This window comes from Ictalurus punctatus, chromosome 5 (assembly GCF_001660625.3).
Source record: "Ictalurus punctatus breed USDA103 chromosome 5, Coco_2.0, whole genome shotgun sequence".
NCBI lineage: Eukaryota > Metazoa > Chordata > Actinopteri > Siluriformes > Ictaluridae > Ictalurus > Ictalurus punctatus.
In genome coordinates, this window is record NC_030420.2 from 30249629 (window position 1) to 30269190 (window position 19562).

General features: G+C 43.3%; 1 protein-coding gene across 2 annotated transcripts in view; it reads right to left on the reverse strand.

Annotated features, from left to right (window-relative positions):
• The window catches only part of gripap1 (GRIP1 associated protein 1), a 67282-nt gene that overhangs the window by 8108 nt on the left and 39612 nt on the right, over positions 1 to 19562 (reverse strand). For both annotated transcript variants that reach the window (XM_017468271.3, XM_017468272.3), the window contains 3 exons: positions 16713 to 16829; positions 15746 to 15839; positions 1389 to 1555 (listed from right to left, as the gene is read on the reverse strand). In XM_017468271.3, coding sequence (XP_017323760.1) covers positions 1389 to 1555; positions 15746 to 15839; positions 16713 to 16829 — 378 coding nt within the window. The remainder of the gene's footprint in view (positions 1 to 1388; positions 1556 to 15745; positions 15840 to 16712; positions 16830 to 19562) is intronic.

A 19562-nucleotide genomic window follows, 5' to 3' on the forward strand; every position in this document is an offset into this window, starting at 1 on the left:
CGTGTATATATACATATATATATTCTGAATGCGCACACACCTCCACAAATCATTATAAATACATCCAAATCCATACCAACAAACATGACCATGGGTTACATAAAAAGAACTCGGACGTTACATGTTACGTCTGTATTAAAACACTACCATTTTAAAACTCTAGCAGCATGCTAACTGGTCTGAATCAGACCGAATTCTCTTGAAACGTGGACGCTGAAGTGGATGGTGAGGTTAATTGCCATTAGTTGATCTGTGTGATGGTGTAATCCCATCAAACGCGTCGCCCGGGGTAGTGTTTCTATTCCTGCACCACTAACCGCTTCATTGTGAAAAAAAATAAACCACCCACCTTTTGGCTCGCGATGAATAAGCTCCCATCGCTGGAGTCTCAGAGCGTCGTGACAGCAAACCGCCTCCACACACACACACACACACACACACTGCCTAGCACCCTGTCAGAACGAGCTCTACACACAATCCTCCAGCATCATGCCGATAGTTTGTGCAACTTATTAGCGAAGCAGGAAATCTCATGAGTCATGATTGCTAAGATTCAGGTCTACGTAAACCTACCTGGATTTGGATCTGGAAACACTAAGAAGAATAATTTCTGTAATAAGAATTAATTTTTGCTTCTTCCGCTAAAACAGGTCATTTCTAAGATGGCCGCCTGTACCGGTTAGAAGATTTCTCAGCTCCCACTCTGACTGCCCCAAACGGCCACCAGCTCGCTGTTAGCGCTGGGGCATATGAAATATATTATCGATGTTACAATACGGACTTCATGATTCACTTTTCTGAGTATCGCCAGGTGTCAGTGGTTTAAAAGCTTTATGATTGAATGTTTAAACGGTTTTGTACTAATTGCTTCTTTTCCATTTTTCTCCATGCTAACACAAAGTATCCGAGAGAGGGAAGAAAAAAAAAGAAAAAGAAAAAAAAAAAAAAAAAAAACGCTCTATTTTACCACAAAAATACCCATGAAGAAGCAACAGTATAAAAGCACTAAAGGGGGGGGATAAAATAAACTAAAATCAAGTACTAAATAATAAACAGCTACTGAAGTCCAGCCCACTTGTATCCTATTGGCTGACGAGACCGAGGCACGTGAATTCACAGATCAACGTTCACCCACGTACAACATGTGAAACGCCTACCCGAAGCAGATCCACATATCCACCCTTCTTTCTCCGTCGGTGTGCAAACTTTATTTCATTTACATGCCTCCAGAGGTCAACATTCGTAAATGCTTCAACAAAGCTGTAGATGTTGTCCTCTGCCTTGATAAATCATGATACCCATGTGACACATACTGTATTATGTATAACGTCTTCACGTATCGCAGCGGAATATTCTCCCCATATCGTCCATCGCTCCTCACACCGTACCTTCTGTAGATGCATGTTCTTGGTGAGCTGTTCCTCCAGCATGTTCTGCAGCTTCTTGTTCATCTCCCGCAGGTTCTCGTCTCCAGGCTTGACCAGATCCCGGAGCACCGAACTCAGACCTCCCCTCTCTCCCTGGTGAGCAGCATGAGATGCAGCTCCTCCTCCATCTGGGAGACAGGAAAAGAGGTTGAAACGCGCGAACGACTCGGACTTGGATAAAACACGGGTGAGGTCTGAATCACAGTGTGAACTGCGCTCATTTATTACCTATATTGATACATATAGGGGTTTGGCTAGAAAATTCAAAGCCTTACAATACTAAAGGTCTCGATATCGCGATACATATTGCGCACCTTCATATCTTCAATTGCGATATGATATTTTCGACATACTGCCCACCCCGTAATACGGTGAAAGTTTTACCAGAACAGTGTGGCCTGTCTTCACGCGCCTCTCTACACTCTCAAGACTACTGCCAACCAAGTGAAACCAAATCTCATTAGACCTTTCATTAGCCCGCATTAGAATTATCAATGGTGTTTCATCAAGAACATTTATCAAACCTCAGGATCTTTTACGAACAGTGAAGACGCTCTCGCACACTTTTAGAGAAGAGTCGTAAAAGCCATTAGGCTCTACAGCTATGACATGTGGGATCCATTCAATAACTGAGACGGCATCAAATGTGTTTACACCAGACGAGTCGTCTGGAGACTTCTGCAAAAATGTACGTTCATTACCGATGTCAGTAAGAGAGGTCCTTTTCTTTAAATGTCCCATAATGAGTCTGCTGTAAAAAGCTTGCCGGTATCACAAACATTTTTGCTGTGGTGTAAACAAAGTGGAGTAATGGGATTTTCATAACAAGATATTAAGGAAAGCAATGCAAATATTTTCCAAATGCAGCACACATCGTCAAACCTTACATGGTTAAACTATTAGGGACGGACACTGTGCAATCCAAATAAATCAAACAAAAAAGCACAAAGCCATATTTGGACCACTCGGACAAAGTCAAACTCGGTGGGGAAACCTACCGTACGTGAAGTAAGGAATAAAACGTGACCGGCGGACGTGCTTTTCGAGGAAAGTAACAACCCCAATGCAATGATTTGCGAATCTCATAAACCCGTACGTTATTCACAATAGGACGTAGAAAACGTATCAAAATGTTTAAACCGAGGAATTGTACCATTTTAAGAAGAAAAAAACAACAACAACAACAACAACAACAAAAAGATCATTTTGAATTTGATGGCCGCGACAACTGGGGCAACAAAAGGCTGGAAAAGTAAGTGTTACTTAATAAATGACCTTATTTCCACCTTAAAACGGTACATTTTCCCCCAGTTTAAACATTCTGATATGTTTTCTACATTCTATCGTGAATAACATATGGGTTTATCAGATTCGCAAATCACCACATCCTGTTTTTGTTTACACAGCGTCCCGACATTTTTTAGAACTGGATTGTAAGTGGATCGCTACAACAGCACATCGAGAAGCGTTTCGTTCTACTCGTACAACAATTGCCGACGAGTAAAAATTTTACAGGTTAGAAATATCTACACACGCAAGGGAGATGAATAATCTCAAATGAACCCCGCCTTTAAACTGAACGGATATCAGCCGTCCTCTAATATGGCCACGCTGCAGATATACGGCACCTGCACCCCTTGAGAGGTTTGTAAAACGATGCTTACGAAGCAAACTCTGAAATAAACCCGATTAATTCCGACGCACAAATTGCTTTCTTAATGTGAATCATTTTGCAGAGAGCAGCAATCAAAAGTAAACAAGACTAAAGATGATCCTGCAAGTGATTCCTCCAGCAGGCCCATTAATATACATAGCCCATTAGTCTCCGAATTGAGATCAGAGAGAGAATAGGGAAGAATTGGGGGGGGGGGGGGTATTGTTACGTACATTTGGAAAATTTAGAGAGCAGGAAATTTAAGTTATGCAAGACCAAAAGAGATGGAAAACAGAGACGAGTCTTGTGGTAATGAGGGGAAAAGGTACAGTAAGGTTGTCCATTTAGCCAGGGGAGTGCAGGTACAGTCGTACTTCAGTTCAACTGACACACGACAGAGTTTTACTTCAGAGCACGACAGCGAGTCGAGCTCTGGAGCTCCTGCCAAGAGTGTCAAGGGCAAAAGTTATCGGTTCGATCGGGCTGCATCCATCTCCGATATCACTCTTCCTGGGTGACTGGAGAGAATTTAAAAGGTCAGTTCACAAGTCCGAAGGCAAATAAACTCATAATCGAATAAATCTCCACCATTACGTCCCTTAAGGATGGTCATATCTAGCCAGATCTACAATCATCATATCCTAGTGATTTATTCATGTGATTTTTTTCTGTTCCAGTTGCCATGTTTTGGACCGCATTTCTCCGCTTCACTGAACAGTGCAAACTTTGGATAAAAATATTTTAGAAGGAAAAAAAAAAAAAAACACAGTGCTTTGACAAAGCTGGAAAAACAGACCGTGATCCTTATGTACTTCATTCCAAACTGCTGATTCCATTTAAACTTGCAGAAAACCAAAATATATACACATTTATCTCACACACATACTGTATGCTCATCCTATTCTGGAGTGCGCCTCAAAACATTTAAGAGCACCTAAAGCCTGGTGGCTGTTCATGTCTTCGTGGGTAAAGAATCCCAGAGTGTGTAGTCGGGAGGAGGAAAGTTGATATCAACTAACTAACGAACTCTTGCTAATGTTCATTCTGAGATACACATCCCATATAAGTATAATTGAGACAGATTAACAATAACAATAACATTGATGGACGAACATATCATTTAATAACAGTGTTTCCTATTCAATCCTCAAAATGGCATATGCAAAAAGGATATGCAATCATCGAGTCATAATTGCTAATGCACCATATACTCAGTCATGCTGGATCTCATGTTGTACTGCTTCCCTACGCCACACAGCACTTAAAAGCCACAAATGCATTGCTTCCTGTGGGAAACTTTTCACATGCCCGTTTGAGTGCTGTTTTTGTGCTCAAATGGATATAATTCGACACAGATGTGTATCAGACTTGAATAGAAGCTCGAGGATGTACTCTCTTTCCACTGTGAATTTGAAGCAAGGCAGCAGCAGTAGTAGTAAGCGAATGTTATCATCATTAACCTCAAGCTAGGGGTGTGTTTTGATCTTTTAGTACTGCATGTGGAAGCACCGCCCGCTCCCACTAACATGTGAGTAAATAACACCCACTCCCACCGACGAGTAAAAACCACCCGCTCCCATCAACGTGAGTAAAAACCACCGGCTCCCACCAACATGAATAAAAACCGCCGGCTCCCACCGACGTGCGAGTAAAAACCGCCCGCTCCCACCGACGTGAGTAAAAACCGCCGGCTCCCACCGACGTGAGTAAAAACCGCCCGCTCCCATCAACGTGAGTAAAAACCACCGGCTCCCACCAACATGAATAAAAACCGCCGGCTCCCACCGACGTGCGAGTAAAAACCGCCCGCTCCCACCGACGTGAGTAAAAACCGCCGGCTCCCACCGACGTGAGTAAAAACCGCCCGCTCCCATCAACGTGAGTAAAAACCACCGGCTCCCACCAACATGAATAAAAACCGCCGGCTCCCACCGACGTGCGAGTAAAAACCGCCCGCTCCCACCGACGTGAGTAAAAACCGCCCGCTCCCACCGGCGTGAGTAAAAACCACCCGCTCCCACCGACGTGAGTAAAAACCGCCCGCTCCCACCGGCGTGAGTAAAAACCACCCGCTCCCACCGACGTGAGTAAAAACCGCCCGCTCCCACCAACGTGCGAGTAAAAACCACCCGCTCCCACCGACGTGAGTAAAAACCGCCCGCTCCCACCGGCGTGAGTAAAAACCGCCCGCTCCCACCGACGTGCGAGTAAAAACCGCCCGCTCCCACCGACGTGAGTAAAAACCACCCGCTCCCACCAACATGCGAGTAAAAACCACCCGCTCCCACCAACATGCGAGTAAAAACCACCCGCTCCCACCGGCGTGAGTAAATCCACCCGCTCCCAACAACGTGAGTAAAAACCACCCGCTCCCACCAACGAGTAAAAACCACCCGCTCCCACCAACATGAGTAAAAACCACCCACTCCCATCTACATGAGAGTAAAAACCACCCACTCCCACATGAAAATAAAAACATGCCCACTAACCCCTACACGAGAGTAAAAACCGCCCACTCCCACGAGAGTACAAACTGACCCCTTCCCCCTACACGAGTAAAAACCGCCGCTCCTATCTACATCAGAATAAAAACTGCACACTCCAACCGCATGAGATCAAAAACTTCCTACATGAAAGTAAACACTATCCACTCCCATCCACATCAGAGTTTAAAAAACCGCCCATTCCTGCCCACACGAGTGTAAAAAACACTTACTGCCACACCTTTTTTTATTATTCTGATACACACCTCTACTACACAGTGCGACAATCCTTTCTCTTCTCCCACACATGCCAGCAGGTGCAAAATGACTGAAGTGTGGGGACATCGAATCTGTGTCGTAAAATGTAAGTATAGATAATGCAGCATCAGGGTTTTTCCTCTACCGGCATTATCGAAGCAGATTCGAAGATGAAAGAGAGAAACCCCTACACGACGGGCTTAATTGTGATTGATCACAACTGAAAGAGCTCTATTTGTTCAGTCGCAGTTTTGTTGAAGAGAATCTCAGTATACATAACAACTTCAGACAGCGTCATGATGATTTCCTGGACTGAGGCCAGTCAGTTTTAATAAAGTAGCTGTCGCCGTGTCTGCACTTACAGTACATGCCTTATTGGATCAAAATGCATCAATAAAACCGGGAAGTGTAGACACATTGGAATTTCCAGTCTCAAGGAATCACCATCATCTTTATTTTTGTCCGGAAGTAATCGCATCTTTGAAACCTACTAAGAACTAAGAACACCAACGTATAGTATATTTCACCACCGTTGTTTGCTAAAGCTGAAAATGTAAGAATCGGTATATCCTTCAACCTCCAACCAAGGAAACGACTGCTACCCTGTGTTCATGACCGCATTGATGGGAAAATGCCAGAACTGCCTGTAACTAGTATTTCTTTCATATTGATCAGCAACGTTAATTCTAATTTGCTGCGGCATGGAGGCAGAGTATTGAGACGCTTTGATGAATCCACAAAGCAGATATAACAGAGAGGACTCCTTGCTCTAATGGGTGGAAAATGCTGCAGGGATGGGTTTCAGAGACGTGGAGCAGAGCCAGGATCGCTCTTCAGCTTGACGCCCGGGAGGAGAACGTTAACCGGAGAAGTCTGGCTACTCGACTCGGAGGCATCGGATGAAGGCGGAGATGCTTTGATCATCAAGGGGGTTCTCGGTTAGCCTTTCAGGGCATCCCCGGCCACAGAGCTGACCGGACAACAAGAGAGGAGAAAAGGGGTCTCAATGATGTTTCAAGATGACCTTCTGTTCTGTCGAAACATGGCACTGACTTCACAGACCAAACAAATTTGTATAATTATTATTATTTTTAATGGTCCAGCAGTAGCTAGGACTTCCTAAAACCTCTTCTCTTCTTATTATCCTATTTGGAACTCCACTGTGGCGAGTTCTTCAGAAGCTTCGTTCGGACACCTGCGAAGGTTTTCCGGCAGGATGAGTCTCCTGACTCACCGGGGCACCTGCTGCCTCCACACTAACCGCAGCCCTGCAGACGACTCCCACCGGAGCGAGACAGGTTAAATGGAAAAACGAGTGGGAGGGAAACAGGCTCTTTTATCTCTGCAACGAGGCTCCTACCTGCTTCACCGCTATGTGTCATCTGCTGTCATGGACCTGAATCATAATGTGATGAATATCATGATCTTTCCCCCTATGGAATAATTCTTTGATGATAGCCCTGTATCAAACACCACCTTGTAACAAAAAAGCCTCGACTCGATCTCCCCCATCCCCCAACCTTAAGCTGGAAGCCCATTAGCATGGGTTTGTGGTTCTAATGTAAGATCCGGCACGAGTAGATGAAACGATTTGCAGCAACTGGCTTCAATCCCCGTAGATAGGTGATAAGTTAGGTTAATTCACGCACCAATAAAAGTCCACAAAAAAAAAAAAAAAAAAACCCACACAACGGGTGGGGTAGAGGACCTGCAGTATGCAGCAAGGCGTGTGTTCGCTTGAGAGCCTCCTGCAAGGAAGAGCACTTAGACAGAAAGTGCTTCTCTCTCACGCACAGTCTCTGAACCTTAATGCAAGATTAGCTCGGACTCTTCTGTCCCACACATTCGCAGACACGGCCATCTTATATTACACACGGTTTTTTCCACACACGCTACAAATCTGCATTTTGATTAAACTGTAAACTGAAGAATGTGGTTCTTTAGACTATGTGAAATCGGAGGCAGAAATCCCAATACCTGAACGTATAAGCACTTCAAGTTCAAGACCTATTGATTATCCTCGGTGAGGAAGGATTGATTGTTGCGGCTCTTAATAACTGCATTAACAGCGAGTGTTGATTGAAGGTTTCTCTGATCCCATGCTTACGGCAAACACTTTCAATTCAAAAAGCTTTCACCAGTGACGACTCTGACTTCAGATCCCTTCAGCAAATGCCATATTCACCTGTCGAGTAAATCACAATTAAAAACATTGAACAAATGCTGTGATTAAAATATGCCTCAGCAAATGAGTTATGATGATGGGAATCATTTGCGATGAGGCTAAAAAGGAACTTATAGCTACATTTAAAGTCCATTTAGGTAGATCATGAATCAGATCATGATGTGATCCAAGCATGACTTGCACTGAAACACAATCCAGGCCTACAATAACCAAGTCTCCATGCACTTTTTTTTTCTCTTCACTTTTCTGTTATCGGAAAATTAGACAATCTGGCCTGATATATATATATATATATATAAAAAAAAAAATTGGCCTTTTACTGATAAAATGGTGTGCGTGATGAGGTCATCTTAAAAAAATTTTTTAAATATAAATAACTAAGTAAATAAAGTCGCAAATAAAGTTCCTTGCGATTGTATGAAATATCAGAAGACGACGTCAGAATGGAGCAGCTGCTCGTCTGATAGGGCTCCAAGTACATGCCCTTATGCGATGAAGCCCATGGGTCTGGGACAGCCCACGCAATAAAGCATTCTGGGACGTAGTGGTGGAGAGACACTTCACAGAAAGTCTCTGGCTGCAACATTTTTAGAATGTCACGGCCTACGTTTGAGACACTGTGCCAATTAATTGGTTGTGATGTTGCGGCCATCGCAGGTTGATACATTTCAATGCGATAAACCTTTCTTGGATGGACACGTAGCGAACGTTTCGCTCTAATGTTTGGCTCTGTTCCTTTTAAGATGATTTACATACTGGATTAAGTCTTGGCCGACGTGTGATTGGTGTGTAACACGTTTTAGGGTGAAACGTGCCTTTAACGTTTAAAGTACTCGAACGTCATTGGAGTGAAATCCCCTAGCTATCGCTGTGTGTCATTTTATCAGTATCAGCATCTCTAGTACCACTGTGCAACATCTGGGTGATTCTGCGATAAGGGGCGTCATTTGTGTCCCGCTGACATTCCGTTTACGAATATGTATGTAAAGTAAAAGACGTTCTGAACACAAGTAAAGTGGCCTTCACAACAACATGCGTGCATGTTTCTCATAAATAAAACCTACAAAACATACAGCACTTAGAAAACAGAAGGTTTGCCCATCCCAACCCACTATAATACACTTTACTTTGGAATATAATCATTAAAATACCCCTTAAAAAAAAATCTTTAAAACTCGTTAATATCTCATCCTTTTCCAGGACATTGTGAACAATTTTACCAACAAAAAAAAAACCCAACGCTGTTATCCATTTAAGAGCAAAATGTGGCTACTTCCACATAGTACATACTAGATCTTAGACTTGATCTTGATCGTGGTCTTCAGGCGAACAGGACTGCTCGATGCAGGAGATAAAAAGGAGAAACTGTACTGTTTAGGTCGGACGTTCGTTTCCTCTCGATCGGAGACTCGGGTGCAGAGAGAAGAGCAGCACGCACTCTCCCTCTGCTGCATTATTGAGGATGAGTGTTGGGTTCGCTCGGGCATGTCTGCATGCTGAATCATTTACATCACTGCTCATGTCGGCCCTCATCCCGTAGTGGCGTCTTCGGCTTCTGCGAACCCCGCCCCTCCTGTCTTTCCTACAGTCTTCCATCCTTGCTCCGTTTGCTTCCCTACATCACGACCCAGGATCTCTTCCCAGCTTCTTCATTCAAAGCAAGTCTTGTTCCTTTCCTGACCCGGACCAACACGCTGCCATCTACAGACTTCCATCACTGCAGAGACAGTGGCGTAGCAAGTACTCACTATTAGGAGAACTCACTAAAATACCTGCATGATCTGTACAGTTATACCGATAAGCGTGATGCGCTCTTGCATCTGGGGCAGATGAATTTGATATTTAATCACTCAATACACAACATCTCAATGCATATCTTGCCGAATTAATAACGTTGCCCTCGTGACAGTTCTACAGAAAATCATTAAAATAACATCCCTGTCGTAAGGAAAGTGACAGCTTAGATTGGAAAACCTTCGCGTCGTTCCTCCTTAGGCGTCGTCGGCTGTCTTCGGAGATCCTGGGGCTCAGAGCGTAACTAGTTGGATTTCGTAAGAAGTGGGGAAAAATACATGAGTCCGATTGGTTAATCCTATTTCTCACCCTAGTGAGAGCTGTGATTATACAAACTAAAGGATGTGCTCATTTGAAGCCCGAGGTGGTTAAATACGTAGGGATCGTAAAGATGGCTACTTTACGTTTATTTCTGTATACATTACTGTATAAAATTTAGCGTGGATATAATCAGCTGCAGCAGTATGGGTGCCATGTTAACCATCCACGAGTAAGCATTCGGAACTGGAAAATATCGGAGAAAACCTGAAATCACCCCTAGCGACATCCGTGACGAATGTGTCGTTTGTAATCCATAGGTGAAAGTCCGTTTTCCCCGTGCATGGACATTCTGATTAGCAAATACGGCGAGCCAGAAATTTCACGGCTGACCTCCGACAGTCCGGAGTAACTCTGTATCGAACAGGCGGCTTATCGAGGCGATCCGGTTCGCTGCCGAATCCTGAGCCAGTCAAAACAAACGAGGCTTGCGAATTAAAAACACTGGACTAAAGCCCCGTGATGAGAAAATCAAGGGCCGAGTCTTCTTAAGCTCTCGAGATCAGCAACACACAAAATGTGTGTAACGGACAAAAACGAAAGCTCAGATGAGGGAAGACCGCCAGGGAAAAACACAATGCGGTTGTGCAGGTAGTCCTGCAACCTCAAAGGATCAGAGACCTTCAACTTTTATAGCACAATATTTACAATTAGAAGACGCTGGCCTTAATGAAACCTAGTCTGGCATGTTAAATTAAATGTTAAATCAGTCGGTCATGAAATTAAAACAGGAGGAAAGCTCGTAGGGGAGGGGAGGATAAAGTCACATCATCATCATCATCATCATCATCATCATCTCTCTACTGCGGACACAAAATTAACCCATTTTCTGGCAGGCTAATGAAGACAGAGCGCCTGAAGTAATGACTGTAATCTCAATGATCTGGAAAAGGTTCTTTTAGGGCAAAAGGTGAGCGCATACCTCATCAAAGTGGCCTTGTGTGTGTGTGTGTGTGTGTGTGTGTGTGTGTGTGTGTGTGTGTGTGTGTGTGTGTGTGTGTGATGGGAATTAAAGTGGAGTGAATCTAGATGGAAAATGAATATTGACTTTTATTCAAGACGCTCAACCAAGTCCTTATCTGAGCACATTAAGGGTCAGAGAAAAAAAAAAAAAAAGAGAAAAGAAAAAGAAGAAGTGTTGTGTTGGGATGAACACAGAATTTTGTTGGAATATTTCCCAATAGCATTGTGCTGGTGGAACTGTATTTATTCATTAGTATTTATTCATTAGTATTGAACAGAGTTACTCAAGCAAGGTGCTGGGAAAACAGAGTGCTTTTAGTGATTGTGTAATTAAATTAAACACTTCGGTAGTACCGAGCGTTTTGTATCACACTGTATAGAGTAAGAGCGATAGCAAGAGAGAAAAAGTAAACTTTGAATTAAATAAAACGAACGTTTCTTCTGATTAATACTGCGGAACTGAGAATTAGAGAGCTTAGTGAAGGATATACGACACAAGAAACCAATGAGGAAAAATCTAGAAAACTTCTTGGGCGTGGGCGGGCGGGGGTCGGGTATAAATATATATGGACTCCCTGCCTAGTCCCATGTATTTGCCTGGAATAACTGACGGTTCTTGGCTGAACGGATTGGAGCCTGATGTGGTCCTCTGCTTCAAGGTCTGACATTCTTTGCTTTCTGAGGTGCTTTTCTGCTCAGCATGGTTATATAGAGTGGTTCGTGCAAATCGGTCTGGGCTACTGCCACATGATTGGTTCATTGGATAACTGCATGAACGTGTAGGTGTTCTTCTTAAAAGTGGCCAGTAAGTGTAGTCGTTTTTTTCGCTTTCTGGTTGTTGAACCTGCTTGTCAACAAATTGTTAAAAAAAATATATAATAGCACAGTCACTAAATCCAGCCATCCATCTATTTTCCGTACCGCTTATCCTGCACAGGGTCACGGGGAGCCTGGAGCCTATCCCAGGGGACTTGGGGCACGAGGCAGGGGACACCCTGGACGGTGTGCCAACCCATCGCAGGGCACAATCAATCACACACTACGGACAATTTAGAGATGCTAATCAGGCTACAACGAGCGTCTTTGGACAGGGCGAGGAAACCGGAGTACCCGGAGGAAACCCCTGAAGCACAGGGAGAGCATGCGAACTCAACTCGCACAAGGTGGGGGCGGGAATCGAACCTCCAAACCCCGGAGACGTTCCTTTTCTTGGAATATACATTAACGAACTGTCAGTGATCATCAGTTCAAAGCAATATGGAATTCACCAAACGTTCCTCGTAGTTGATCATGCGTATGACAAAACACCACCTCTGTCTACACTTGCCCGCTTAAAAAAAAAAAAAAAAAATCGTACGGTTAAAGTGAAGCAGCAGATCCTGTTGGATGTTCAGAAGTTAAACTCCGGTGAGGCCGCAACACTTTTTTTATTTTATTTTTTTTTTTTTTTTTAAGAGCTAGCCTTTGCGTGCGGTGCAGCCTGGACTTCGTGACAGGCGATATTATTGAGCACGAATGAGTGCTTACTCGCGTACAAGCAAGCCACACTTTCGAAAACAGACTCCAGTGATGAATTACGAGTCTCTCTGCACAGTTCCAGATCGAAAACTGGGTCATTTCGCGTCAGAGGGGGCTTTCTAGCCCGTGCTTTCGGGAGTGTTTACAGAAAAATTCACCTGATCGCAGCTGTGCTTTGGGATATGCTTTGCTAGATAAATGGAAAAAACCTACTTCAGTCAAAGTGTGGAAAACGAGATTCATGAACTATTACAAACCTCCTTGCTAAAGGGCTGGATGATATGATTTCTGGATTGTCGATGGTTTTATAAATCCACTGTTAATTGTAGCAGCAAGAAATTCGATTAGATGTTAAAAATCTCATTTCGTACCTACCGTTTCATTCCCCTCGCAACCATCCTTCATGTAAATAAACACCGCTTCTTTTGATAAAAGTTGGTTATGAAAAACAAGGTTTTCGTAACAAGGCTCTATGTTATCATGATAGATACTGTGCTCTGTAATCACTTGCTTAAGTATGCGATATGTGCGGAATGAAACATCTTGCGTTACGCTGTCCTGGGAAAATAATCAACAACAGGGTGGTGTGATGAAGTGGAGGTACGCCGTGTCCTGAAGCGGTCTATTCGTCGTATTTCACAGAAATTTGCTGACACGGAGACTTCCTTGTTCTTTCATATACGTTTCGGACCCGGGAACAAGTTCGGAGTTTACAACTAAATAAGTCGGTCGTATGGGAATTTAAGTAATCGATTGTTTACGTGTTGCAGGATTGGACTGTGAAGTTCTCCTGTAATTGCGTATGAAGCGAGGCTGAATGTAAACGAGGTGATGTGTCTCGGCGGGCCGCAACACTAACGGGCCGTCGGTCTCTCTATGAACCCATCGACCTACGTACCGAATACTAATTCAGCAACAGCGTCTCCCGGTGTCTTCCGACAGCAGTTAATTCTGATTGTTTTCAATCAGGAACTGATTTAGGACATTAACTCACCAGCACACACTTAATCAGAGCATCTGCACGCTCGCAGTACAGTGCTTTTCTAATCAGCACAGAAGTGACTGGGAAAATAAATAAATAAATACACCAGAAACAGGAGAGGAGCGAACGCCACGCTCATTCATCCTCGGAGTCGATTTTCATTACGGTAACGTTCGTTCGGCCCGGGAGAAAGGGCATCGAGGCAGACAGATAACACAAAGGGCAAGAGCTGATGCTAATCTGAGCAAAGTGAGGAGATGCTACACGGAGCTCTTTACTCATTGTGTTCTGTTCAGGTCAAAACGGTCCATTTCACAGCTTTAGTACACTTTGACGTTTTTCATTTGAAAATGACTACGTGGACTAAGTTTCCCCTTTCAGGACCCTTCGAACTGACCGTCCCGACCCTCAGAGGTGGGATGTACGGTAGCGCTACTTGTATCGTTCTCCGCTCGATGTATCAGTTTGCTTGTATTTCCTCGCTCGTAAGTCACTTTGGATAAAAATTTCGCGTCTGCTAAATGAATGAATCGAAACATAAGTGGAGCCATGGGCGGTTTTTTCTCCAACGTGAAACTTCATGTGCTTGACTGATTTTCCCTCTGCACCGAACATGAACAATTATTTAAGATAAACCGACATGACCTTTTTGGTGTATACCACACCTCGGGCAGTGGGTGACTCAACGGTTAAGGCTCTGGGTTACTGATCAGAAGATTGAGGGTTGAAGTCCCAGCACCACCAAGCTGCCACTGTTGGGCCTTTGAGCGAGGCTCTTAACCCCTATGTGCTCCAGGGGCGCTGTATCATAACTGCCCCTACACTCTGACCCCAGCTTCCCTTCCTAACAAGCCGGGATATGTGAAAACGTATGTTCGTTTTCTTGATTCAGAGACACTCGATATTTTTGAGGAACTGCAATTGAGGTCATAAGTTTACACACGCTTTGCAACAACAAAAAAAAAACAGGTCAAGTTCTTTTGATATATAAGAATAAAAAGAGATTACCAAAAGTCGTGAAATATCAACTCACGCCAACTGGTTTTTTTTTATTTATTTATTTTTTTTACAAAAACAGGTGAATTCACCCCGTGTTTCATTACCTCCATGAATTATTTGCACTCGTACCACGATTACACGTGCTGCTAGGAGCATCCCCGGGCAAGCGGTTCTGTGTATCCGATCGGCTCTTCTTTTTCTCCGCTTTCCCATTTTCCACACTACTGCTTCGAATCATATCCACGAATAGATGTCAAAAATAGCAGCGTTATAAATAAAGACTGCCAAACGTTTATAGAGAAATCACACGAGCGAGACAAGTGACGATTTATACCGGCTGCTTGTTTACACGGACTTGGGAGTTTTACTGCTTCCAAAGCTGAGATTTGCGTACGGACTGAATCGTGAGACGCAGAAGATCCTGAATGAAGATGGTGCCTGCGCAAGCTTAATGAAAATTAGGGACACTCTTAGTATTTTTTCTCCCAGACCGAGTATGATTTTATGCTGATACCGAAATGAATCTCGTACTTAGTATTATACATTCGTTATATATCGATCTAGAAGATATTTGATCAGGTCCCATGTATCGTAGGAAGATCCTGTAGTTCCTCCTCTGGGTATTTTTACCGAGGACAGCGTGCTTTGATCGTGAAATCTGTCCACATAGCTGTCATTTCATGCCATCGGTCATTTCATCAGCGTGACAAGATACAGGTCAGGTTGCACCCGATCACGTGGTACTGTATGAGAGCATTTCATACGAGTACACGGTAAATGAGCATTGTATCGAATCAATCCTCGACACCTGTATCAATATCGCTGCATCCCTAATTAAAAACACATCACAACTACGTCAAGCAGGATGGATGAAAGACTACAGTGAATGCTCCCCGAGGCTGCAAACTGCATATAATTTAAGAAATGCCTAGTTATAGAGCCCCAATATAAGATTACACAGACTGTGTGACATCAAAACAGCTTTTTATTTCACCCTCCAATGGACAGCGGTTGTTCACATGATAAGTAATCATTTAAAAAAGGAACCGAGGCATGGCTAACAGCTGATCGAAAACTGCAAGCGCACGCAGCGTTACGACTCGGGGACAAAGCAAATAAACCCGGGGCTAAATAACACAAACCGAGAGCCAGTGAGCCTCTTACCTCTCCTGCTGTCCATGACGTAAGTCTCTATGATGGCACTCTTCTTGCAGATGTCGTCGGCCATAGAGGAGCAGCTGACCTCCAAGTGTTTCACCTTGACGCAAGAACAAACAGCACATGCTATACTGGTCCCTCAACACCACAGGAGACATGACAAGCAGTTTAAACTAAATGGATGTGGCAGGTTAAAAAAAAAAAAAAGAAAGAAAGAAAAGAAAAAGAAAAAAATGACGACATTTCTCCTTCACTTAAACGTAAAATGAATTGTAACAGAACACGTCACGTCACGGGATCTTAACCGTATTTTTTCCCAGTGACCCAAGATGATCTAAATCAGGAGACGCAGTCAAAACGGTGCGTCTAATCTCAGCCGTTACAAAAAACCTAAATCAGTACTTTGATTTGATGCAAATGAGGGCACTGAACCCTGCGTCCCTTAAATAAGCACTTGTGTCGGTTTAGTGTTATGTATATTTCACACCATAGGCATCATGACCCAGGAGCATCTAAGCTTTCATGCACTGGTTCAGTAAATATTATACACATACATTACCAGGGTATGATCAGAAAAGCTCGTTCGGCCAATGAGATAATGACTTGTAATCGCTGTGGCTTTTAGACCAATCACAACGTTTGGATTTTGCCCGATGCCAGATCAGGTGCTTATATAGTAGGCTGTTGTTGAATTCCTACAAAAGCCTAAGAGCCACTGCTGAACTCTTGACCAAGGCAAGTAACCATCAGCTACCTAGCTCTGCACTTCCGATTCTCCCTCACTTTGAATAAAAATGTCTGCGAAATGAATAAAACTAAATAACGGCGCACAAAATGTAGCACTATGAGACACTTCTGTTACAGTAGCCAGGATTATCCATTAATCTCAGGCACTTCACACACACGACATTTCTGCCCTCAGTAATCAATACAACTGTCAGCTAGCATTGAGGAGAGAAGTCAAAGGTCACACCTTCTCTTCCAGCAGCCACTTTTCCTGCTGCACCTCAGCCAGCCTCTGGAAGAGTTCGTTGACCTCGTCGTCAGAGAGGTCAGCTGGTCTTTGGGATTGAGGACTGCTGGTGTTGGACTACAGACAGAGAAACAAACAAATTAAAATAAAAAAAAACATCATCAACCCGGAAATAAAGATCACGTTCCTGTTCACGGCTCACAGTAGAATTCAGGTTACGCTACAGTTTCTCAATGTTTTTGGGCGAACGATCCCAAACGGACATTTCTGCGACCCAAAGCCTCGACCACCCGACGTTTTTATTCCAGATTTATCAGTTTTCACTTATAAGTCCATATACTATAAATGTTTCAGTATACGTTCGTTTTCTTGATCCAGAGACACTCGATATTTTTGAGGAACTGCAAGTGAGGTCATAAGTTTACACACGCTTTGCAGAATCTGTTTATAAAAAAAAAAAAAAAAAAAAAAAAAAGGTAATGATTTAAAAATAAGAAGGATCATAAAAATTGCATTTTGTTTTTTTATTTAATACTTTTTATTTATTTATTTGCTGGAAGAGCATCTTCTGCATATTTGAGCCCTTTCCAGCAGCGGCTATATGATGCCGAGATCCGTGTTTTAACACTGAAGACAACCGAGGGACTCGTACACGACTATTACGAAAAGGTGCGAATGTTCACTGATGCTCAAGAAGGCAACACGGGGGGGTGTAAACTTTTGAACAGGATCATCGGTGTAAATTGTTATCGTTTTGTCTTTTGGGAAACATGTAAATATATTACGTAGTACTAAATTTTAAAATAAAATCTTTAAACAAAATAATTTACACCGATCATCCTGTTCAAAAGTTTACACCCCCCGCTCTTAATGTATCGTGTTGCCTTCTTGAGCATCGGGGAACGTTTGCACCTTCTGTAATAGTCGTGTACGAGTCCCTCGGTCGTCCTCAGTGTGAAAAGATGGATCTCAGCATCATATAGCCGATGTTGGAAAGGGCTCAAATATCCAGAAGATGCTGGAAAAGTAAAGAACGTGCAGGACCCGGAGGATTTTTCTGAAGAACAGGGGGCAGTTTAACTGCTCAGGACAAACAACGGACTCATGAACAACTATGAGCTGGTTCATTTGTGTAAAATCAGTTATTATTGTGTCTTGTGGACTATATGTAAACATCTGTTATGTGAAATAGTTTATTCAGGGCAGGACTAAATAAAAAAAATATATTATTATTATAAAATTACCACCATTTTGCAGATTCTGCAAGGCGTATGTAAACTCAGCTGTAGCAAAGATACATGAACGAAGAAATGTTTATTAACGAACTCCAACATTAGTGCAATGCATCAGGAGTGTGAATAACAGTAAAAGAGAACGTACGCCCATCATTTAAATATGGCACTTTTTTTTCCATGTTTAAAAGTAAAATAAGTGAAAAACAGTAGCACACAAAATCAATGTTCAAAGTTACAGTGATAGGAGTAACATAAATATTAGTAATAATATTCATCAGAGGACAAGAGGACATTAATTAAATTAATTAATTTCTCTTATGACCCCATTTCGTAAATCAACTGACCCCTAGTTTAGAGATATTTTACACTGGGGTGCTGGAATTTTAAGCAGCATACATGTGACCGTTGTTGTTGTTGTTGTTTCAGTCACAGTTAAAGGAATCCTAAAAGTCCCACGTCCTTGCCCTGGATTACTCTTTCAGCGTGTGGAGCGGTGAAATGGAGATGCGGAACAAGCAGAACGTAAACACTCGAGCGCACGGCCGCTTGGCACCTTCCATCTGTCCATGTGGAAAACTTCACACTCCACAGACACAGCACCGGGAAACGCAGCTTCAGTCCTGCTAAAAATCCTGCGTCGATCTTCGGTCTGTAGCTCGGACGGAGCTGAGACGGGTTCGGCACGGCTGACTTGCACGCGACGTGCTCGGGAGGGCAAGCGTTCATAAGCATGAACTGTTAAGTCAGGACGGTAGTGACTGATCACCTGAACTATACACCCCCCTGCAGTAATCACTTCTACGTGGAGACAATATCTTCATCTTCCTACAAGTGTTCGTGCTTGTAGTGTAGCGTTCATGCTTACTACTCGTTTCGGCGTGCGTTCGGGTTCAGGAACCGGAGTGTATGCGATGAAAACGAGGTCAGCCTGTCCCTGAGACTGGAAGCGGTCCCTTGAGGTCCTTTCTGAATTCCCCCGGAGAGTCTTATCTTTCCTCCGGCTTATTAAATGAGCTTCTTTTACTAAAGGACAAAAGACGATTCAGCTTAAATAAAGACTGCCTCGTTTCGGCTTTTGTTTGGTTTTGTGGAAGAAGAGCAGGCGCGGGGGGGGGGGGGGGGGTGTTAGGGTTGGGTGTGACTTTGGGGGTTTTGCACTGATTTATGTGCAACTTACCACAAATGGTTTGCTGAAACGGAGTTATTTTAAAACTGCAGTATTTATGGATATTACAGTATCCAGGAGTATATTAATAGCTGCATACAATGCCTATAGGAAATCATCATAACCTGTCGAAATCCTTACCTTTTGTCACCCTGGAAACTATGTGACGTCTGTACTTACACGTCATAACCCTGGACAAATTCTGAACAATTATTAAAAAGTTAATTCGTGAAATTCCCGGTTTGGATAAGTCATCAGCCCCTTAGATTAACCATTATAAACTTGCTCAGGTACAACCAATCAGTTCCCAGATCACGACACCAGCCTAATTGACCCCCACTTGACATCAATCGCAGGGATTTTAATTATTTCATAAGAAAACCGTCCGTTCCGTGATGATTCCATTACTAGTAGTGCATGGCAACGCATAGAATACACCATGGTTGGAAA